Below are 24,415 nucleotides of genomic sequence, written 5' to 3' on the forward strand. Positions count from 1 at the left end.
ACTCTATGAGAAAGTTTATTTAAATTAGAATATAGGAAGAGTGATCAATAAATGCTACCTAAGACAGGAGGGAACAAGAAATAAAAATATAGAAGGACTACAATGCATTGAACAAGAGATTGAATCAAAAAGTTTATTTGTAAGGTTCTAGGTTAGTTGCAGTGAGGGATAAACCATAAGAAATAGTACTTCTATTTTAAATGAAAACATAATATGTCTAATATGGATTAAATTTCAGGTTTAACCATGTCAAATCAGTTAATAAAAGCACTTTACCATTCTTAACATTTCTGTTTACAAAGACCTGAGAGGTGGTAAGGATTGTTTTATAGTTGTAGCTTTTGATAACACCACAATATTATAACAATAAAGCAAAAATATAATTATACTCACAACCCCAGTGCACAAAACATCTATTGGGTTGGCCAAAAGGTTCGGTTTTTTCTGTAAGATGGCTGTAGTAGCACTTAGTTGTCTTTAACTTCATTCATAATAGTTTTGTTAGATTGTATGTGACATCTATCATATCCACGTGCATTTGAAAAAAGACATCAAATTTGGTGTATTTTTGTGTAGCCATTTTAATATTGAAGACGGAAGAAAAAAAGCAACATTTTCAGCATATTATGCTTTATTATTTCAAGAAAGGTAAAAATGCAACCGAAATGCAAAAAAAGATTTGTGTAGTGTATGGAGAAGTGCTGTGACCGATCGAACGTGTCAAAAGTGGTTTGTGGGGCTGAGCCCGGCGCGCCGCGCTTGAGTGGCCGTTCCTCCGCCAACGGGTGGCGAGGGCACGGGGAGCGCGGACGCCGGGCGCGCCGGCCATGGCTCCCTGGGCGGGGGCCGAACTTTCGGCGCTGAATCCGCTGCGTGCCCTGTGGCTCACGCTGGCCGCGGCCTTCCTGCTGACCCTACTGCTGCAGCTCGTGCCGTCCGGCCTGCTTCCGGGCTGTGCGCTCTTCCAGGACCTGATCCGCTATGGAAAAACCAAGGAAGGGGGGCCGTCGCGACCGGCCGCCTGTCGGGCCTTTGATGTCCCCAAGAGGTATTTTTCTCACTTCTATATCATCTCAGTGCTGTGGAATGGCTTCCTGCTTTGGAGCCTTACTCACAGTCTCTGTTTGTGGGAGCACCTTTTCCAAACTGGCTTCATCATTTACTCAGAATTCTTGGGGCTGCGCAATTCCGAGGGGGTGAGCTCGCGTTGTCTGCGTTCTTAGTACTAGTGTTTCTGTGGCTACACAGCCTATGAAGACTCTTCGAGTGCTTCTATGTCAGTGTCTTCTCCAATGCCATGATTCACGTCGTGCAGTACTGTTTTGGACTTGTCTACTATGTCCTTGTTGGCCTAACTCTGTTGAGCCAAGTGCCAATGGACGGCAGGAATGTCTATGTGATAGGGAAAAATCTCTTGATGCAAGCTCGGTGGTTCCATATCCTCGGAATGATGATGTTCATCTGGTCGTCTATCAGTATAAGTGTCATGTCATTCTCGGCAATCTCAGGAAAAATAAAGCAGGAGTGGTCATTCACTGTAACCACCGAATCCCTTTTGGAGGCTGGTTTGAATACGTTTCTTCCCCTAACTACTTGGCAGAGCTGATGCTCTACATTTTCATGGCTGTCACCTCTGGTTTCCACAACTTAACTTGGTGGCTCGTGGTAACATATGTCTTCTTCAACCAGGCCCTGTCTGCTTTCCTCAGCCACAAATTCTACAAAAGCAAATTCATCTCCTACCCGAAGCACAGGAAAGCTTTCCTACCATTTCTGTTTTAAGATAATCTGTTATGAGGAATGCACACCAGGTGACAGTTCCAATTCCCAAGGACAACGAAGTCTAGAGACCAAAGTGCAATTTCTGTAGAACTGTTTAAAACTCTCTGGTCCATTTCTGTTACCAGAAGTCTTCAGTGCATGAGCAAAGCAATACCACTCAAGAAAATGAGTCTTGGGACTTCCTTGGCAGTCCAATGGTTAAGGCTCCACACTTCCACTGCAGGGGGCATGGGTTCGATCCCTGGTTGGGGAACTAAGATCTCACTTGCTGCTCAGCGTGGCAAAATAAATAAAATTTTTTTAAACAATGGAAGAAATTGAGTCTTCAGAGAAGAAATACTTCTGGCAGACCTGGGAGTGCTATGTCTGCTTTCTAAGATGCTTTATAAAAGCAACCAAATGCTAAAAAGTAGATGAGACTTTTCCAAGCTGCTTCAAAAACAGACTAATCAAGAATATACAGGGCTTCCCTGGTGGCGCAGTGGTTGAGAGTCCGCCTGCTGATGCAGGGGACATGGGTTCACGCCCCCGTCCGGGAAGATCCCACATGCCGCGGAGAGGCTGGGCCCGTGAGCCATGGCCGCTGAGCCTGCGTGTCTAGAGCCTGTGCTCCGCAGCGGGAGAGGCCACGGCAGTGAGAGGCCCGCGTACAGCAAAAAAAAAAAAAAAGAATATACAAACAACTTCAAACGAACACACACACAGTGGAAGAGATAAGGTCATCTGTGGCTTTGTTTTTGCTACAGACAAATTAACTAGACTACACAATAAGCAATATAGCAGATGCTCAGTAACTGCTTGTTGCATATCAGTCAAAGCTGAATAGCCTTTGAAAATAACAACAATGTACAATTTCACAGCAATGGATTCTGGGAAAAGTGAGTTTATTGAAGTTAGCTTATGCTTATTACCACAAAGATTTCCAGCTATGTAACCATCAATAGTCATTTCCCCCTCAAATCATAGCCTAACAAAGTTTGAAACCTCTTTTATTTAATATTTTTTTGACATCCCTTTCTAGGGAGTACCTTAAAAGTGTAAGCATCTGAAATAAAATATTTTTATATTTATGCATAAAAAAAAAGTGGTTTGCGAAGTTTGGTGCTGGAGATTTCTTGCTGGATTATGCTCTTTGGTCGGGTAGACCAGTTGAAGTCAATAGCAATCAAATCGAGACATTAATTGAGAAGAATCAACGTTATACCATGTGGGAGATAGCCGACATACTCAAAATATACAAATCAAGCGTTGAAAATCATTTGCATATGTTCATTGATTTGATGTTTGGGTTAAGGGAAAAAAACGTTCTTGACCGCATTTCCACATGTGATTCTCTACTTAAATGTAATGAAAACGTTCTGTTTTTAAAACAAAATGTGACGGGTGATGAGAAGTGTATACCGTACAGGGACTTCCCTGGTGGCGCAGTGGTTAAGAATCTGCCTGCCAATGCAGGGGACACGGGTTCAGGCCCTGATCTGGGAAGATCCCACATGCTGCGGAGCAACTAAGCCCGTGAGCCACAACTACTGAGCCCGTGTGCCGCAACTACTTAAGCCCATGCACCTAGAGCCTGAGCTCTGCAACAAGAGAAGCCACCGCAATGAGAAGCCTGTGCACCGCAACGAAGAGTAGCTCCCGCGTGCCGCAACTAGAGAAAGCCCACGCGCAGCAACGAAGACCCAACTTAGCCATAAATAAATAAATAAATTAATTAATTAAAAAAAAGTGGATACCGTACAATAACGTGGAATGGAAGAGATCATGGGCAAGTGAAATGAACCACCACCAACCACACCAAAGGCCGGTGTTCATCCAGAGAAGGTGATGGTGTGTATATGGTCAGATTGGAAGGGAGTCCTCTATCATGAGCTCCTTCCAGAAAACCAAACGATTAATTCCAACAAGTACTGCTTCCAGTTAGACCAATCGAAAGCAGCACTCGATGAAAAGCATCCAGAATTAGTCAACAGAAAACGCAGAATCTTGAATCAGGATAATGCAAGACTGCATGTTTCTTTGATGACCAGGCAAAAACTGTTAACAGATTGGCTGGGAAGTTCTGATTCATCCACTGTATTCACCAGAATTGCATCTTCGGATTTCCATTTATTTTGGTCTTTACAATATTCTCTTAATGGAAAAAATTTCAACTCCCTGGAAGACTGTAAAAGGCACCTGGAACAGTTCTTTGCTCAAAAAGATAACACGTTTTGGGAAGATGGAATTACGAAGTTGCCTGAAAAATGGCAGAAGGTAGTGGAACAAAAGGGTGAATACGTTGTTCAATAAAGTTCTAGGTGAAAATGAAAAAAGTGTCTTTTATTTTTACTTAAAAACCAGGCACTTTTTGGCCAACCCAATACTTTCCCTTCCCAATACTTCTTCACTGAATATCTAATTTTTAGTTTTAGGACAATGGATACACTAACATCTTCCCATGCCACGTAGTAGCTGCAATTATTTCTGTTTTACTAAAGAGCAGGTTTAGAAATGTTAGATCAAGGGAAGGAATTTAATTCAGATCACTTCATTTAAGGGTCATTAGTACCCCAGTAACAGAGAGAGAAACCATCTTTTAAAGAGTAGAGCAGGAGTGATGGGAAAACTTACTCAAATTGTTAGATGGAGCCTATCGTCAGAAGCCATTTCACTACCTTTACTGTGGGCCTTGGACCCTTTCCTTTCCTCTCTCCTTTCCCATTCCTCTCACTTTTTCTTTCCTCTTTTCTGGTCTTAACGTGAGCCCCTCACCCTGCTGCCCAAGGCTGGATCACACTTGTCTTTTTCATTTTAAAATCTTTTGCTCATCATAAGATAATTTATTCGACGAATATTTATTGAGCACCACTCACAACCCACACGAAACAATGTGCTAGGTGCCGGCAACACAATGGAGAGCTTACATGAATCACGAGTCACACAAATCGCATTTATCATTTTTTTCCCCCTCTCCTAGGAATCTTAGCTTCTGAATAAACACCACAATTTCCATTCCTTAAGCACACGTTTGAGTCTCAACCACCTAACACAGTGCAGCCCTAAACCAACCAGAGGCGCCTGTTCCCCAACCCAGGCAGGCCAACCCTACCTAAACTCGAACGCGAAATTTCCGGAAGAGAAATAATGGTCAGAAATGGCATTTCCAGGGTGTTCCTTAGTACCAACTTCCGCCCACCCAGTACAAACGTAGACATCCGTAATCCGTAGACATCCGTTGACATCCTCGTCAAAATTCAGACAAGGCGTCCTACGTCTGCTTTCCCAACGAGGCATTTCATTTTTGTTTATTTTAGGGCCGAGATTTTTTAAAAGACAGTAAGCAGGAAAAATACTGGTTGTTATGACAACCAAACGGGTCTGGAAAATTCAGCCAATCAGCCTACGGGAATGTCTCCCACTTAGCCAATGGGAAGAGGGCGCCGTACGTAGGGCCGCCCAATGGGGGCGCGAGCGGCGCGGTATTTGAATCCTGGAACTAGGCGACTTCACGAAGATTCCCAGCGGTGCGGGCTCGGAGGGCAGTCCTAACGGCGCCGGGGAAGCTAGTGCTCTCTGTTTCCAGTCCGCGTCCCTCCCTGGGCCGGGCTGCCACTCTTGCCTGTCCCGTCCCTCATGGCGCTGCTCCGACGTCCGACGGTGAGTGGGCCGGCGACCCCCAGCGCAGGCCTGGGCCCCGGCCGCGCAGCGCCCTCGGCCGCCTCTCGCTTCTCTCTCTCCTCCGCTCCGAGCTTCTTCGTCCCAACCTGCGCCGCTTTCCCCTTCTTGCGGGCGGCCCGGGCCCTGCGGCCTGTCCTCTCCGCTCCGGCCGGCTTCTCCCCGCCTCGCTTCCGCTCCTCCGGGTCCCGGCTCCTGGCCTGGACGTCCCTGCGCTGGGGTGGGGGAAGTGTGGGAAAGCGCCTCGGGGGTGGCAGTTGTCAAGTGAGCTCCCGGAGCACTGGGCCTAGGACGCGGCGAGCGATCCCCGAGGGCGCTTTGTTGTTAGAGAGTTACAGCTTCTTGGGGTTTCCTTCCTCTCTTCTCAAAATCCTTGCCAGCTAAGGGATCCGTGGTGAGGGTAGGGAGATGGACTGAAGAAATTCCGCAGTCTGTGAAGTGTTCTAATGTTTGATCAAGCAACAGCTGTGGTTGTTTTTCAGATGTTTTCACATTTCTCTTTTATTAGTTTCCTATTTATTTCTGCACACGAAGTGTTACAAGGCTAAGTTCACTAATGTATGGGCTTGTCCCTTTAAAAAAGTAATTTCTTTACTCAAGTGCAATAGAGATTTTGCATATAATTTGGAGCAATATGGCAGACTGAGAGAAGGGTCCAAATTCATTTATTTCGTCTTTGCAAAAAACAAAGTGTTAATGGTATTTTGGATTTTTTTCTGTGGGTTTGAATTGTACCTGGATCTACTTTTTTCTTTGCTGAAAAATAGAGGGCACTGACACACCTGAGCTCCATTCTCCTCCTGGCTGTAGGTTTGTTAAAAGCTGGGGATTTCCCCTTCCAGATGGCTTAATTTAGATTACCAGGCTTCAACCCATAAGAATTGAACTTTGAAACACTTTTTAAACATCTCAGGAACTGCTGGAAAAATTGAACAGTGTGAGTTTTGAGAATCCTAATAATAATACGTTGAATACACTCGATATTTAATTGTAACCCTTTTAGGAATCTGAGTCAAATTGATAAGTAATTTTTGTCTAATCTATCCCATCAGGTGCTTTCATAGTCAAATTCTGTCTATTCAGGTAAGGCTTGAGTTTTTCCCTGCCCCTCTGTCTATCCTGGTAGGTCCATTCAGACCCCCTGTCGGGAAATTTTTTAAGATTAAGACCCCCCCAATTCTCAGGGATAGTACATGCTGTTTTTTTTCTCATGAAATGTTTATCACATATAATCAAATAAACTTTTTTGTGTGAATTGTTTTTACTAACAAGTTTTGTTTCTAAGGACATTCTGTCTAAAGCAGGTTAAGGTCAACCAACAATTTTTTTTTTTTTTTTTTTCGGTATGTGGGCCTCTCACTGCCGTGGCCTCTCCCATTGCGGAGCACAGGCTCCGGACTCGCAGGCTCAGCGGCCATGGCTCACGGGCCCAGCCGCTCCGCGGGATGTGGGATCTTCCTGGACCCGGGCACGAACCCGTGTCCCCTGCATCGGCAGGCGGACTCTCAACCACTGCGCCACCAGGGAAGCCCAACTAACAATTTTTATTTCATACAATTCAAACTTTCAATTTGAGATAAAACTATTTTACCCATGAAAACTATTTTCTTTCTAAATATCCCTAATAAAATAGAGAGTACATGCTATGGCACTCTCATGGCTAAAAAGCTGTATCTCTAAAGATCTTGTCTACCTGAGTACTTCTTATTTCTAGCATGGCATAAGAATCAAAGCTAGTTTAGGTTTTAAACATCTGGTTTTTAAACAGCTTTTTTTTTTTTTTAAAGCAGAAACCACACTTTAAAAAATTTTTTTTTAATTTAGTTTATTTATTTATTTTTGGCTGCGTTGGGTCTTCGTTGCTGTGCGTGGCATTTCTCTAGTTGTGCCAAGCGGGGCCTACTCTTCATTGCGGTGCGCAGGCTTCTCGTTTGCAGTGACTTCTCTTGTTGTGGAGCACGGGCTCTAGGCGCGCAGGCTTCAGTATTTGTGGTCCGCGAGCTCTAGATCGCAGGCTCGGTAGTCGTGGCGCACGGGCTTAGTTGCTCCGCGGCATGTGGGATCTTCCCGGACCAGGGCTCGGACCTGTGTCCCCTGCATTGGCAGGCGGATTCTTAACCACTGCGCCACCCGGGAAGCCCAAAACAGCTTTTTAGTATTGTGTCTTAATTGCACTTGTTACTCTTCTCTGTCAAGGAAATTTTTTAAATAGATGCCATTAATATCCAGGGATCTCTGACAAATGATGTGGGTACCATATGAGAAATGATCACTTATCTGTGAAGCTCTTAGTGGGATTTTTAAAAAATAGATAAGGTGGAGTGATTTGCCTAATTTAGAGTGATGTTATAAATCACAAATAGCATTTTTAGACTTCCTAAAATGTACCTTTTCCCTCTCGCAGGTAGATCTCAGCATATTCACCTTTCCTGAATCAATTCTGACACTAGCAAAGTATTGTAAATGATCTCAACTCTTCAGTAATTTTTTTCCTTTTTTTTTTTTTTTTAGGTGTCCACCGATTTGGAGAATACTGACACGGGAGTTAATTCTAAACCTAAAAGCCATGTGACTATCAGGCGGGCAGTTTTAGAAGAAATTGGAAATCGAGTTACAATCAGAGCCACACAAGTAACTAAGGTAACAACTCTGAGAACTGTACCTGCACACCCTAGGCTGATTCTGTAGAGCACTGAGGGGCAACACTGGCCCTCTTGCCCTATTCACATTTCTTTTCCCTTTTAGAAAGCTCAGAACACTAAAGTACCTGTTCCACCCACCAAAACAACAAATGTCAACAAGCACCTGAAACCTACTGCTTCTGTGAAACCAGTGCAGATGGAAGTGTTGGCTCCAAAGGTAGGAAGTTCTGAATTTACAAACATACTTGACCAAGTAGGCTGTTTGGGGCTAGGATATAAGGGTACCTTTACTGTCAGTGCAACTTTTGAAGAACAGTGATAGCTAGAGCTCTACTTTAAAACAACAGTGTAGAAAATGAACATACACATCTTTTCAGTGATGGTACCTTAATATAATATTATGACCTTGAATAACAAAGTTAAATACCTTAATACCCAAATAAATTTAGTGATCTCAGAGGAAAATTTGGTAGGTTTTATTAAAATAACTCACTATAAGAATGAACTTGTCCATGAAGATGGTGGAAGCTTACAATTCTGAGACCTTCACTCATGGAAGAACAAAGTAATGCCAAAATTCTGTGTTGATAGATTGTAGTCTCCGTGACTGGGTAGCTCAACTGAAGTTAGAATGCTAATGGACCCACTGGCGTGTTCATCTTCCACCATGTTCTCGTTCATGCATGCTCTCATTCATAGATTACACACATTCATATAATTACAATGAAGCAAGCACTGTTGTAGGTGCTGAGAATACAACAATGACCACTTCACACTTTCTAGCTCAAAATATTTATATATTATTGTATGTTTGAAATTAAAAACATTGAATATGTTTGAGAAACAGGTGAGTACTTACTATACACATCCAATTGTGTTAAGGCTGATAAAGAGACATCTTGCCTTGAGGAGACTTATCCAGAACGGGCATCTGTACCTGAAAATTAGATATATAATCCGAGGGCATGCTGCTAGGTGCCCATGGGCAATGGATGACTGAATGCAAGGTGCATCTAAAGGAGGGAGAAAATCTTGAGGGATGGAGTGGTCTGGGGAAACTTCCTGGAATAAGTTTTTAAGGATAGGAAGTTTAAGGATAGGAAGTTTTTAAGGGATTTTTAAGGATAGGAAGAAGCTGATAGGAAGGGGCACCTTTTGGGGGAACAAAGCAGCAATAGGAATCAGGGCACCAAAAAGGGAATAGGCCTATAAATTATGTCCTTTGGGGCAAAGAGTCAGCAAGTCTAAATTGGGTCAGATGGTTTGTGTGAGGAAACAGGAAAAAAGTTGGGAAGAAGGTTGCAGCTGGATTTGAAGGCCTTGGAATTTGGATTTTATCCCATTAGGCAGTGAGGAACCTGTGGAATGTTTTGAGGAGGAGACACCTGATGAAAGCAGTGTAGGGTGGCCATGGAAGGGACGTTAATTAGGTGGTACTGCAGTTTTCTAAACAAGGGCTGATGGGTGTCTTGAACGAGCCCATATCTCCCCTAAGTGGACATCCACATACCAGTATCTATACGGGTGCTAAGAAACAACCTCAAATGTGTTGGGATGTACCAGAACTCCTTTCAGGGACATCATCCTGTATTCAGAAGGAATTCTTTGGCTATGTTGCTTGGAGTGGAGGAGTGAGAAGCTTAAGCACTTGAGTATTTAAGGAACCATTTATGGAATAAATTAATAAAATATAGGAAATTCAGGAGATTGAGTTAGCTTTGGGGAAGGTGTCTCATTTGGATTTAGACTTGTTGAGGTAACAGAGAGACAGCCAATGGGAAATGCATTTGGAAATGGGCCAGCAATATCTGAAGGAGAGGGCTCCAGCCATTCACAGGTATTTGCAGAAGCTTATTATCATGCAATTTTTGGAGAAAACTGTTTTTTGCTGACTCATGAGGCTTTGGCAGACTGAGTAGTTTGAAGGAAGGAAGAAGGCTTTTTACTAGCCTCTTGTTTGGTGGGTACTGGGGAAACAAGGTGAGTGAACCACTGACTCTGTCCCCAGGAAGCTCCCAGTCAAGTCGAGAATGTCAGAGTGAAAGCATGCACTATAATACCCTGTAGCAGAAGTAGATGCGAGCTTAGGAGGTGTACTGGGGAGTGGCAGCTAGAAATTCTGATGAGGTTTTAGATTTACAGATTTGATTGAAACACTAAATTTGGTGATAGTCATTATTCAACTGTAAGAATCTTTTATGGGCTAACTTTCCCTAAAACAAAAACTATATATAAAAGAAAACGAGCACAATTATTCATATTTTAAAAAAAATAGGGTGCCTTTTATTTTTAATTACACAAGAAACATGCATAAATAAGCAAGACAATACAGAAATAGAGTACATGGAGTAAAGGGTCAGTTCATTTTAACTATTCTCCCTACCCCCAAAATTCCACTCCACTGCATTCCCTAAAGCTAATCATGGTAACTGATTTTGCCTTTCCACAACTGAGTATGCTTTTGTACCCACGTGTACACAGTCATTGCTATAAATCATGAACTGTCTGTTTGGAATCAACAGTTTTTCTTGGAGTCCTTCCTTATTGCACTTAATTGACATTGTTTATCTATTATAAATTTAGTAAATAAAGGAATTTTGTGTTTTACCAAAACTTGTGTAAATACCTATATATTTGCATATTCATATTAATCCGTTCTCTTAACAGGCCCGACTCATTAAATGTTGGTGCTAGGAGAACTTCAGTAGCCTTTACTCACAGTCTACCCATCCTTTACCAAAGAGCAGGTTCTCAAGTTCAGCAAAATCTCACAGCTTTATTGTTTTTATTACTACTTTTCAGTTGTCTCTGACAACCCACAGGGCTCATTCATTAATCTAATTTGAAGGTTTTTGTTCTAGAACCACTTTTGTAATGGGTAACTAGCTGATGCATTTTTTTACCTTTGCATGCAGCAGACTCTGGACAGGATTGCACAGTTGGCCCACAGGGCTTAGGCTATAATCTGTACAGGGAAGCAGGATCTTAGAAAGGATTTCAGAATAATTAGATTGTGTTGGAGTCCAAAAGGAATGCTTTCAATAAATTCTACATTAAGGCCCAGAGCAATTATCCTTGTCTCATCCTGGTGGCCTTGGATATGGCTAAACTCAGATATACTTCTGCGTAGACAGAGGTAAACATTTCAAGCTGCTAAGGCAGTCTGAAGCACATGAAGATAACCTCTGCCTTCTTAGGCTTTCTGGTACTGATTGCCCTCCCTGGGGAGAGTGATGATGCTTATTCTTAAAAAAGGTTACCTTAAACTGAAGCTACATGGGCTTATTAAAATGCACATCTGATTCTAATTACTCTTGCTCAGTTTCTTCAGTGGGTTCACTTACATTCAAATAAAATCTAAACTCCTTAGCTAAGTTTTGCTCACCTTCCCAGCCCATTTCTGTCACCTCACGCACTACCTTCTGCCGTCCCAAATCAACATGCAGTTCCCAGACTTGCCTTTTTTTTTTAAAGATGTCACTTTTTTTGTTGTTGTTGTTGTTGTTGGGGGTAGGAGTTTATTAATTAATTAATTTTTGCTGTGTTGGGTCTTCGTTTCTGTGCAAGGGCTTGCTCTAGTTGTGGCAAGTGGGGGCCAGTCTTCATCGCAGTGCGCGGGCCTCACTATCACGGCCTCTCTTGTTGCGGAGCACAGGCTCCAGACGCGCAGGCTCAGTAGTTGTGGCCCACGGGCCCAGTTGCTCCGCGGTGTGGGATCTTCCCAGACCAGGGCTCGAACCTGTGTCCCCTGCATTGGCAGGCAGATTGTCAACCACTGCGCCACCAGGGAAGCCCCCAGACTTGCCTTTATTTCTTGGCTTCCCCTGGGATTTTGTGCTTGTGTACCTTTGCCTACTCATTTTCCTTGAGGTCCTACCGTCTCTGGTAACCTCACTAGGTTTCTCCCTGGTACCCCAGGTAGCTCTTCTTATTCCTTCTAACGGTTCTTAAGTTCTTGAGTAGATGAGGTATACCTGTATACCTCTTGCTCACCTAGCCCTTCCTCAGTTTAAGACCTTTGGTTTAAGAGGGAAGGGCATGTTTTGAATTGCTATCTCTCTCTCTCTCTCTCTCTATATATATAGATAGATAGATAGATAGGTATATAGATATATATATTGTTACTGTTTTCTTCTTCTCTAAGACTGGAAACTATAATCATTGAGCTTTAATGTAAATTAAAATTGTTTATTATACTGCCTTCTCTTTCCTTATGTATTTTATTACTTTAATACATATTCTTATAGCCTTGCAGTCCTAGGCTATACTTTGAGAAGTACCTCTTATTCTTTAAAAAAGTAATTGTTTATGCTTCATTACTAAATGCTTGTTTTAACTTCATAAAGTTTTAATTTGTGTGAGTTTTATAAATAATCACCCAGTCAGCATAAGAAAATAAAATACTGGGTGTATACTTGCTCAGTCTTTGCTTCCTCCTTCTGTTTTATTCATAGGCTGGAATGTGCTTTCCTGCTTTTTCGTTGCCAGTTTCTCAATTTAGAATAAATTAGTTCATGAGAAGAAAACATTACACTTGCACAAGAGGCTACTGCTAAAGTGAACTATCAGCTCTAGGAATCTCTGAACCCAGGTGTCTAACTTTCTTTCACTCAGTAAATATTTACTGTGTCAGGGATGACAGGTATTTGAGATACCTTAGTGGACAAAATCAGTTTGAATAAATGTAAGGTTATAAAGCTTACATTCTGGTAGAGGTAGACAGAAAATAATACACATCATATATAAATAAACGCTATAGTATATTAGGAAGTTATCGATTCTTTGGGGAAAAACACCGTAAAAGAGATGAAACATATGTGTGGGGGGAATAGAAGGCATATGGTAATTTTAAATAGGACAGACCTAATTGAGAAGATAACACTTAAGCAAAACTTGAAGAAGGTGAGGGAATTATCCATGTGGATACAGGGACAAGAGGCTTCTGGGAAGAGGGAGACTGCTTGAGGTGAGGGAGACCTGGCCAGGAGGCTGGAGAGACGCAAACCCAGGCCCCCTGCACTGGGAGCGTGGAGTCTTAACCACTGCGCCACCAGGGAAGTCCCCTAGAGTGTTTTTTTTTTTTTTTTTAACATTTTTATTGGAGTATAATTGCTTTACAATGGTGTGTTAGTTTCTGCTTTATAACAAAGTGAATCAGTTATACATATACATATATCCCCATATCTCCTCCCTCTTGCATCTCCCTCCCTCCCACCCCCTAGAGTGTTTTTAAACAGGGGAGTATATCTCCAAAAACTTCATCCCCTACATCTTGAATTATTCACCTCTTACTCTGAAATGTATTTGTTTTGGCTTTATCATTTATAAAAATGCATATGATACTTTTAAACCAGTTGGCCCTGCTTGTATTTGTGATCAAGGCTACTCCTAAGGTAGTGATACATACACTTTCATTTGTGGGTGTAGGGTCCCTCTCCCACACCTGTGGATATCTCCATTAAGGAAGAGAACCTCTGCCAAGCTTTCTCTGATGCCTTGCTCTGCAAAATTGAGGATATTGATACTGAAGACTGGGAGAACCCTCAGCTCTGCAGCGACTATGTTAAGGATATCTATCAGTATCTAAGGCAGCTTGAGGTGAGTGGGCCTTTGTGTTTTGCTTGTACAACAGTGTGGAATTTACCACATAGCTGGGAAGGAAATGAGGTCAGCTTTTTTTTAAATTTTATTTTATTTAATTAATTAATTTATTTTTGGCTGCATTGGGCCTGCTGTGCACGGGCTTTCTCTAGTTGTAGCAAGCGGGGGCTACTCTTCGTGGCAGTGCGCGGGCTTCTCATTGCAGTGGCTTCTCTTGTTGCAGAGCATGGGCTCTAGGTGTGCGGGCTTCAGTAGTTGTGGCACGCGGGCTCAGTAGTTGTGGCTCGTGGGCTCTAGAGCACAGGCTCAGTAGTTGTGGCTCACGGGCTTAGTTGCTCCGTGGCATGTGGGATCTTCCTGGACCAGGGCTCAAACCTGTGTCCCATGCACTGGGAGGTGGATTCTTAGCCACTGCGCCGCCAGGGAAGTCCCTAAAATTTATTTTTCATTGAAGTATAGTTGAATTACAATGTTGTGTTAATTACTGCTGTATAGCAAAGTGACTCAGTTATAGATATATGTATTCTTTTTGATATTCTTTTACATTATGGTTTATCACAGGATATTGAATATAGTTCCTTGTGCTACAGTAGGACCTTGTTGTTTATCGAGGTCAGCTTTTTAAACTTTTAACTCCACCTACAGGTTCTACAATCCATAAATCCACATTTTTTAGATGGAAGAGATATAAACGGACGCATGCGTGCCATCCTGGTGGATTGGCTGGTGCAAGTCCACTCCAAGTTTAGGCTGCTGCAGGAAACTCTGTACATGTGCGTCGCCATCATGGACCGATTTTTACAGGTAAGGGACTTCGTGCAGCTCAGTGAACTTTGCATTTATGCACTGCCAAGGTGTGGTGCCTCTGAAGAAAAAACCAAAAGCCAATTAGATGCCAAAGAACTTCAAGTGCTAGAAAAGGAAGTAGTCCAAGTGTGTCAAACCTCTGGTGATGCTGACCAATGCTGGGCATTTCTGTTAGGTCAGCCTGCTGAAAAGTGCTCAGGGGAAATGCTGCCTTGCCGCAATCATTCATTGGAGGAGATAAACCATCAGATGGTCTGAAAGTCCATCTGAAGCCTGTGGTGCCTTTGGAGGCTGGTTCTCCAGGCCCACTTGCACAGTTTCCATAGTTCAGTACTCTTTGGTGTTAAGCTTCCTCATCTGAAAAATGAGAGTTTGGCTAGAGGACTTAACAGTTTCCAGCCGGCTGTGGCATTGAATCGGTGTAGAAGAGGCAGGAGGCAGACTTTTTACAAGGGGTTGGTGGTATGTGTGGGGAGTGTACTCAGTGTGAGGTCTAAAGTAAAGAGGGAGGTAAGAAATTAAGCCGAGAAGCGTAGTGATCATCAAAATATTTCTCAACTGGTAATGTAAGAACACTGAGCAGTTAGAAGAAATGCCAGACATTAACCACTGGTGCGTTGTCTACCAAATGGGTAGCCCTTCAGATAAGGCTTTATTTATTTAAAGTCAACATTTATAATGTAGGTGTAGGTCAAGCCCAAACCATACAGTAATAATTGTGTTGATAAGACTGACCCTGAGATACTGCAAAATGCTAAGTAATCATAGAGTCATTAGTGTTCTGTTTTGTTTTGTTTTGTTTTTGCGGTACGCGGGCCTCTCACTACTGTGGCCTCTCCTGTTGCGGAGCACAGGCTCAGGACGCGCAGGCTCAGCGGCCGTGGCTCACGGGCCCAGCCGCTCCACGGCATGTGGGATCTTCCCGGACCGGGGCACGAACCCGTGTCCCCTGCATCGGCAGGTGGACTCTCAACCACCGTGCCACCAGGGAAGCCCGAGTTAGTGGTTTTTATTATACAATCCTCACTGGATAGGAAAGCACTGTTATATTTTTGGTAGATTTTCAATATTAAGAGTTGAAGCAAAAAACATAAATTCCTAGCTTAAAAAGAAAAGAAAGTTAAGGGAAACACTTATCCTCTAGGCTGAGATTTTCTCTGACCCTGAAGCATCTTTGGAAGGTTCTTCAGGCTGAATAATGAGTGTACTCTTGGTGAGGATTAAGGAGACACTTAAGGCACTTCCTCAGCCCTAGTCATCCATTAAATTCCTGCTTTTTAGCTTGGCCTCATCCTGAATCAGACCATGCTGAGTGCCATATTGGGGCTTCCCAGACACTCAAGCCAGGATGATGGGGGTGGAGCAGTGCCTGGGAGCTTGGTTGTCAGTCAGCAATTGACTGATCTTGGGCTGATGTCTGCATCTTAGTCCATCTATTTCTAAGTGGGGTAAAAAATATGTACTTCCTATGTTTTTTGTGAGGATTCGATGAGATGATTGTTTGAATCTTAGCACTGTGCCTGGCACATAGCAAGCACTTCATGATAGACAGCTCCTGCGAGCCATGGTGGTGCCTGTGATCAACACTCAGCTTCCTGTGCCCTTAAGAGGGGTGTGAGCAGAGACAACGTGCACTTCTTCAGGACTTGGTTTCCTCGTACTTTCTTCCACCCAGAGCCCCCATCCTCTTGTTAGTTAAGACTTTTGACACACTCTTCTTCAATTAGGTTCAGCCAGTCTCTCGTAAGAAGCTTCAACTGGTTGGGATTACAGCTCTGCTCTTGGCTTCCAAGTATGAGGAGATGTTTTCTCCAAATATTGAAGACTTCGTTTACATCACAGACAATGCTTACACCAGTTCTCAGATTCGAGAAATGGAAACTCTAATTCTGAAAGAACTGAAATTTGAATTGGGTCGACCTTTACCACTACATTTCTTAAGGCGGGCATCAAAAGCCGGAGAGGTAAGTGCCTCCAATTCTGTAGGAGACTTTATTTTGCTGTTTGTTGTCTCATCCCAGAAACACTGACCCAGTTAAAGGAAAACTTATGAATTTATAAGATGCATCTTTTAGATAAGTCCTAACACTTATCAGTGTTTTTTTTTGAGTTTTATTTTTTTAATTTTTTTTTTATTGAAGTAGAGTTACAATGTTGTGTTAAATACTGCTGTACAGCAAAGTGACTTTTTTTTTTGAGCCCTATTTCTTTTTTTTTATTATTTTTAAAAATTGAAGTATAGTTGATTTACAGTGTGTTAGTTTCTGGTGTACAGCAAAGTGACTCAGTTATACATACATATGTATATTCTTCTTCATATTCTTTTCCATGATGATTTATTACAGGATATTGAATATAGTTCCCTGTGCTATACAGTAGGACGTTGTTGTTTATCATTCTACATGTAATAATTTGCATCTGCTAGTCTCAAACTCCCAATACTTCCCTCCCCCATCCCCCTCCCCCTTGGCAACCACAAGTCTCTATGTCTGTGAGTCTGTTTCTGTTTCATAGATAAGTTCATTTGTGTCACATTTTAGATTCCACATATAAGTGGTATCATACGGTATTTGTCTTTCTCTTTCTGACTTACTTTGCTTAGTGTGATAATCTCTAGGTCCATCCATGTAGCTGCAAATTGCATTATTTCATTCTTTTTTATGGCCGAGTAATATTCCATTGTATATATGTACCACATCTTTTTTTTTTTTTTTTTTTTTTGCGGTATGTGGGCCTCTCACTGTTGTGGCCTCTCCCGTTGCGGAGCACAGGCTCTGGACGCACAGGCTCAGTGGCCATGGCTCACGGGCCCAGCCACTCCGCAGCATGTGGGATCTTCCCGGACCGGGGCACGAACCCGTGTCCCCTGCATCGGTAGGCGGACTCTCAACCACTGTGCCACCAGGGAAGCCCCCACATCTTCTTTATCCATTCATCTGTTGATGGACATTTAGGTTGTTTCCATGTCTCGGTAATTGTAAATTGTTGAGCTCTATTTCTTAAGGGAAAAGAGTTAAGGGGCTGAACATTGACATATGAATTCGTTTCCGAGGGCTGCCATAACACAGTACCCCAAACTGGGTGGCTTACAATAGAAATGTATTGTTTCTCAGTTCTGGAGGCTAAGATCTGAAATCAAGGTTTTGGCAGGGCTGGTTCCTTTTGAGGGCTGTGAAAGAAGGATCTGTTCTAGGCCTCTTTCTTTGGCTTGTAGCTGGCCCTGGGCCTTTTCACATGGTCTTCTCCTCATGTGTCTCTTTCTCTTCACCTGGCATTTTTTTTGTTTGTTTGTTTTTTTACATCTTTATTGGAGCATAATTGCTTTACAATGGTGTGTTAGTTTCTGCTTTATAACAATGTGAATCAGTTATACATATACATATGTTCCCATATCTCTAGACACAAGAGGGAAGAGATATGGGAACTTATCAGTTCTTAAAAGACTTCATGTTCTGTGTTTGTAACATACTGTGGAATAGAGCAGTGCCTGGGAAGGAAAAGTGAGTTAAGTGGATTTGAGTTCCTAGATCTTATTTTTTTTTAGAGTTCCTAGTTCTTCACCCAGAATTTTGCAAGAGAGTCATAACAGCCATGCTTCTTACCATCTGTTCTTTCATAGGTTGATGTTGAACAGCACACTTTAGCCAAATACTTGATGGAACTGACTCTCATTGACTACGACATGGTGCATTATCACCCTTCTAAGGTGGCAGCAGCCGCTTCCTGCCTGTCCCAGAAGGTTCTAGGCCACGGAAAATGGGTAAGTGTTGAATTTAAGAAGAAATTAATTAGCTGTATTTTAGGGCCTCTAGACACAAAAGGCGTTAGCATTTGTCACACACTATCCTTGAAGCAGTTGCTAAAAGGCCACAGGCTTAAAAGAGCTGCTTGGAATGATGCAGGCATAACCTAGGTGACAACACCATGGTACGCAAACATATTACAGAGTCGTAAAGAATGAGGAAGGCCACTAAGAACTGATACGCTAAGATTTCTGGGATATTTTGTTAAGTGAAACAAGCAAGTTGTCAAGCACATAAGACAAAACAGGGCCAAGGCCTGACCTGGTTTACCCGGTAAAGATGAAATGAGCCACTTTGAGGTTCATAAAATTAGCCAGGGATGTCAGCTCCTGCCTGGGTTCTTGTTTCACACACCAAAAAGGATAACAGTGAAACAAAAGGGGCCACTGGCTGCAATGCGAGTCAGAGGATCGCTTCTGTGGATGGGCCCATTCTGCACTGCCACTAAGCAGTTTTAGAGTCTGTATCTGTAGCCCACAAGCAGCAGAGCAAACACCCCAGCAGAGCCCAGGAGGTGATAAGGAATGGTCTCATTACAGCCTCCTACCCAGAAGAGATAGGGAAGCAAGTGGGAGACGGCTTGGAGGCGGCCCCCTCGCCTGCTACCCCATCATGTTTCAGGAGGATCACAAAGCACTTTGCCAGGACAGATCAATGTGGTTCAGGCCTTTGTCTGCGTGGCCTATGTGGTAGATGTGTGTAAGAATGCCAGGGCATCGTGGTGGACCTTTTCCTCTACACAGTATGTAGAGTTTACAATTTATGTAAGAAAGAATGGGAGTAAGAGAGAAAGGATATGTATCTGTGCTTATGTATTTGCTAATTTTTCAAAAAATACAAGAAGAATAGACCAGAAACTAATGAAGATGGATACCTCAGGGTGGGTATCAGGGTAGAAGGTTGAGGATAGGAGCAGAACTTCTGGTTGTAATTTTTTATTAACTTGTATACAATGTAATGTAACTTTTTTGACTTTTGAACAATATGAATGTTCTATGCAAACCCGAAACTGGAATTAAGCAAAAACAATGTCACTATATATTCAAAGTGGTAACAGACCAGAGGGAAGAATTAATTCCCGTAACTTTTGAACACAGCACTCTGACTGTGCATTTTTAGTGGGATGTGAAATTAAAACAAAGGACCAAAAAAGGTAACATACTTAAAGTTTACTTAGGAGGTTTACTAATCTGTTTCTAGGTTAATAGTGGTCTGTTATTATAATCCTGGAACTATTTTTATTGTAGGATAAAGCAAAGATTCGTGTTATTAAGGACTAAAATTTTCACTGTAAGAAGATAAAATATTGTTAACAATTAAAAACAAAGGAAAACCCTATAATATTAAGTCTGTTTTAGAAATATCAATAAATTCATAATGAAAGGCCCAGAAACAATGACAACCCAGTAGCAATGAAGATACCTAGTGCTCACATCTTGCATACTCAGTGCCATGACATACTCGGAACTAGGGCTCCTTCAAGAAATAGCTGATTTCAGGGCTGTCGCAGGGGAAGTACAAGATGAGCCTAGATCAGTTTGTAACAGGTAGCAAGAAATTCTCAAAGATCAATGGGGTCACATCAAAAGGACATAGAAACTGGCTTGAAAGGGCTCCTTCTGACTAAAGTTGAGCATTAAAAAGAATTGTGACAGTAATAGATTATAATGCATTAAAAAATGCATGAGCCCATAATGATAAAAAAGAAAGGAAGGAAGGAAGGTAGGGAGGGAGGGACTTAAAAAAAAAATCAGTAGAATGCCAGCTAATTAAAGTAGAAACAGTGGTAGAGATAGAAATCCACCATTTTTAAACCCCTAGTGTAATAATTGATTCAAGCAAGGATCGTCAATTGATGCTTATAGCATTAAGTAAAATAACTTGGGCAAACAAGATTCACATTGTTCTCAAAATATCACCGCACAGATGTGTAGTATTTTTTGTGGTACGCGGGCCTCTCACTGTTGTGGCCTCTCCTGTTGCGGAGCACAGGCTCCGGACGCGCAGGCTCAGCGGCCATGGCTCACGGGCCCAGCCGCTCCGCGGCATGTGCGATCCTCCCGGACCGGGGCACGAACCCGCGTCCCCTGCATCGGCAGGCGGACCCTCAACCACTGCGCCAACCAGCGAAGCCCGATGTGTAGTATTTCTGAAGAAAAACTGTACCTTTGTGATGGAGACGTCTGGCAGTTACTACCTTAACCCAGTGATTGAGCTTGGTATCACCAGTGGTGAGACTACCTGACTTTACCTACCTTCTGGTGTAATAGGGAGTATGCATTATCGCCTAAATAGAATTCACGTCCAAAATGCTGGACATGAATCCAGTCATCATGAAACACAGACAAATCCAGAATGGGACGTTCTCAAAGTAACTGACCCGGACCGTTCAAAAAAATCAATGTCATTTAAAGCCAAGAAAATGGGAGTTTTAAAGACTAAAGACAACAACAACCAAATGTACTGTCTGTACCTTGATTGGACCCTGGATGTAAAAAGAAAAATCTATAAAAGATATTTTTGCAACAATTGCAGAAATTTGAATATTGACTATATATTAGATGATATTATGGAACTGTTGATGTTTCTTATGCTATAAAGGTATTGTAGCTAGGGAGGAAAATACTTTTTAGGAGATGCTTTAGGAGAAACATTTAGAAGTGATGTGTCATGGCGTCTGCAACTCACTTTCAAATGGTCCAGATGTTTGAGGGCTTCAAAAATCTCACACAACTTTTGCTGAACCATTTGAAAGCGAGTTGCAGACATCATGAGTGAGAGAGAGAAAGAGACAGAGGAGGAGAGAAAAAGTGGCAAAATATTAAGAACTGATGAATCTGCACAAAGAATATACAGATGTTCATTATCTTATTCTTTCAGTTTTTCTATAGATTTGAAAAGTTTTGATATAAAAATTGAAGGCAAAAAGGCCACTGGTAACATCTATGGCACATGCTCTTGGTACCAATGGTTTATTTTAGCCAAATTAGTCTAAGAGGTGCTTCCTTGGACCTAAACCTATTAACTATAGGCCTCCCTGTTTCCTGGCAGTTGATTTCAAAATACCAGTGGTTGTGCATTACATCAGGATTCACTCCTGCTTAGTTCTTTTTTCCTTTAAACTGTTTTAGGATTAAGGTTATATCATGGTTTATTTTCCCAATTATATTATGCATTTGAAAGGGGTGTGTTTTAGCTTTTAGAATTTTATCACAAATCTGAAATAAAGTCAGGTTACATATCTTCATACGAAGTAAGTCATGTTATCAATCAACAGCTGTCCTTTTGCTTGAATTTTGGTCTCTGGGAGGCTGGGCCACGAGGCTGGGTGTAGATGCTTCTCTGAGTGCTCTGTGTTCTCTAGTGCTTAACTACACAGGGCCCGACAGGAGAGTGCTGCTGGGAGGTCTTCGTTCTTCTGGGTTTGGTAGCTTAGATTGCTGCTTATGGACCAGTTTATTTCTTAATCCTGAACCCCTTTCCCTGACCGACAATACAGATGTCTGTGCTCTTGAGCTCCCTACCAGCCACTGCCAGGCAGGGCTTTAACGAGGGGACTGAGATGTGCTAGACCCCGATCTCTGTAAACCCTTTGTTGGGTTTGTTTATAGTCTGCCTCACTTTCCTTCCCCTTTCAGTGTGGTGACAGAGGCAAGCATGAAAACTTTGTTACTTGAAGTACCCTACTTACATATACAACCTTCTTTAAAACATCATTATTTGGGACCCTCTCCATTTGATTTAGCTGAGAGCTATGTAACGTCTTAATTTAGTCCTGCTCCGAGCCAGAGTCATCCTGCATTTGCTGGCTGCTTTGCTGGTACCATGGTAGTGGTTGGGGCTGAGACTGACTTTCCAGCAGGTAAGAATATTTTTTATAGCTTTTACGTAAGTAATGTCAGCATGTGTATGATGTGCTCTCCTAAAGAAGTGGAGGCTTTATCTTGCTTCTTCTGTTTGCGTTGTGTTCCAGAACGTAAAGCAGCAGTATTATACTGGATACACAGAGAATGAAGTATTGGAAGTCATGCAGCACATGGCCAAAAATGTAGTGAAAGTAAATGAAAAGTTAACGAAATTCATCGTAAGTACTCTTTCCTAAGCTGTTCAAAGTGCTGGATTATGGGTTTGGGGTATGAGAGGATGTATGTGTGTTTGCATTTTCATGTAAATATTTTGGCATGTGTGAGAGTCTGTTTTAGCACAAACTCTTTACATTTTTCTAGTACAGCTGGGGATGGAGCATACGCACAAACCCCAAGAACTGACTTTCTTTAAAATAAGGTAGACAGGCTCGCTATGTCCAGGCCCAAGCAGCTGTTCAATGTATTATCCATGCTTGACCCGGCATCCTGGGTAGGGCGTACAGCAAGCAGGGAAGGCTGGCCGGCATGCAAGAGTCCAGCTTAAGTGGTCCTGTGGAAGGCTTGGGTATTCGGGTGACATCATTCAGGGCCTTTGTCCAGCATCTTTTAGGACAATGACTGAGAGGCACCTGAACAGCCAGCATGGTGAAGCAGTCCATTCAGGAAGCATCCTGGGAGCTTGGAGTCTGTCTCTGTGTGGCCTACCTGAGAGGAGAAACCAGAGGAGAGGGGGTGCTATCCTGTGCTTGTGTGATGCCAAATATCAGAGCTCACCACGGGTCTGACAGAGAGCAAGGCATTTGTACCAAGTGTCCTCACGGCCTGATTTGCTTCCTTACTTGTAGTTTCAGCATTATTTAGCACACTGTGGAAGTGTCACGTTTTCAGTCCTGAGAGTATCATCTGGGATCTAAGCACTAGTTGCCACTCACTTTTATGGCCAGTTACTGCTCCCAGTGCTGGCAAATCCGTTATGTCCTGATGGCACTTAGGTATGATAAACACAGCTCCCACCTCCCACCCCTCTGGGGAGCTCATGAGAGAAAGCCTGCTCTTTGGACCCTGAAACCATCACCTGTGCTACCAGCTGGGTTTTATCCACCACTAGGCCTGGCAGGAAATTGTCAAGCACAACACATCATGCCCTAGAGCACTTGCTGGCTTCAGTGATTTGGCATCATCATACCCTTTGAAGACTGTGGGTCTGGCCCTTTGATACTTGTAAATTAGACTAGGAATAAGGTGTAAGTTTGGGGGTGGCGAGGCGGTGGTGCTCCTGATGTGTGCTTAATCACAGATGACTTCTGCAGGCCATCAAGAATAAGTATGCCAGCAGCAAACTCCTGAAGATCAGCACGACTCCCCAGCTGAACTCAAAAACCATCCAAGAGCTTGCCTCACCTCTGCTGGGACGGTCCTAGGCTGCCGAGGCCCTCAGGGAAGAGTGCTTCGTCTGTGCACTGTCTTGCTGATTTGGAACTCCTGACTTTATATATAGTCCTCTGGTCTATTTCATGAAACCTTTTCTCACACTGATTTTCTAAATGTATATTGAGGAAAAATAAAGCTGTTGATTTTCTTAAGGTATCCTATGTGTGTGTATTTGGGTATTCTATAGTGAAGAAATCAATAGAAGCTTGTTTGACTAATTTCTTTTTGAGCTATTATGATTGTAATATGTAAATTATTGCCCTGATGGCTTGTGGAAAGACCTTACCATTCTCGGAGAAAACTACAACTTGGCTTCAGTGAACGCTCACCCATTCCTAAAGATTGGTTCATTATATAAAATTTAAAATGGGAGGATAACCATGACATTCCCTTTCTAGAACCTGCATTAACTATTTTCTAATTCCTATACAGGAACACCTGGCCCACAAGGTTGATGGCTTCCAGAAGTAACCCTCATAATGTGTTTCACTCCAAGGCATGGTTGAGACCAGGAATAGCAGTGCTAAGGGGCCACAGCTGGAAAGAGGAAGCAGGCCTGTGACATCCTGTTAAAGGTGAAACTTGGAATGCTTTTTCCTGTTGTTCTAAGTACATTATGGTTTATTTTATTTTTTGAATTTTATTTATTTTTTTATACAGCAGGTTCTTATTAGTTATCCATTTTATACATATCAGTATATATATGTCAATCCCAATTCATCACACCAACATTATGGTTTATTTTAATTTTTTTGGTGGGCATGAGAAAACAGTGTTAAATGTAATCAAAGAGGGAATGCATTCTCAGTCTCTAACCACTAACCTA

At 42.5% G+C, this 24,415-nt stretch overlaps 1 protein-coding gene and 1 pseudogene across 2 annotated transcripts; both read left to right on the top strand.

The window, feature by feature from the left end:
- The first annotated feature begins 827 nt into the window (after window positions 1-827).
- Window positions 828-1,782, top strand: LOC114903497 (annotated as a pseudogene).
- A 3,468-nt stretch (window positions 1,783-5,250) lies between these two features.
- CCNB2 (cyclin B2) lies at window positions 5,251-24,085 on the top strand. 2 transcript variants are annotated; one of them, XM_029238139.1, is made up of 9 exons: window positions 5,251-5,421; window positions 7,951-8,079; window positions 8,185-8,298; window positions 13,509-13,679; window positions 14,328-14,486; window positions 16,217-16,453; window positions 18,109-18,249; window positions 22,266-22,376; window positions 23,469-23,745. In XM_029238139.1, exons 1-9 carry the CDS (start codon window positions 5,398-5,400, stop codon window positions 23,577-23,579), a joined length of 1,197 nt encoding a protein of 398 aa, XP_029093972.1. In that variant the 5' UTR covers window positions 5,251-5,397; the 3' UTR covers window positions 23,580-23,745. The 2 variants fall into 2 exon arrangements, with proteins under 2 accessions (XP_029093972.1, XP_029093973.1); XM_029238140.1 differs by lacking the exon at window positions 23,469-23,745 and adding an exon at window positions 24,022-24,085 and having other exon boundaries at window positions 5,277-5,421.
- Window positions 24,086-24,415: the final 330 nt, after the last annotated feature.

The sequence above is a fragment of the Monodon monoceros genome, unplaced genomic scaffold (genome assembly GCF_005190385.1).
Source record: "Monodon monoceros isolate NGI ecotype Baffin Bay Population unplaced genomic scaffold, NGI_Narwhal_1 Super_Scaffold_21, whole genome shotgun sequence".
NCBI lineage: Eukaryota > Metazoa > Chordata > Mammalia > Artiodactyla > Monodontidae > Monodon > Monodon monoceros.

Bases quoted from the DNA above. Each gene is read 5' to 3' on its own strand.
- CCNB2 (XM_029238139.1), top strand. From the start codon at position 5,398: ATGGCGCTGCTCCGACGTCCGACG. The intron at 16,454-18,108 runs GTAAGTGCCTCC...GTTCTTTCATAG, and splicing joins GGGCATCAAAAGCCGGAGAG to GTTGATGTTGAACAGCACAC. The intron at 18,250-22,265 runs GTAAGTGTTGAA...GTTGTGTTCCAG, and splicing joins TTCTAGGCCACGGAAAATGG to AACGTAAAGCAGCAGTATTA.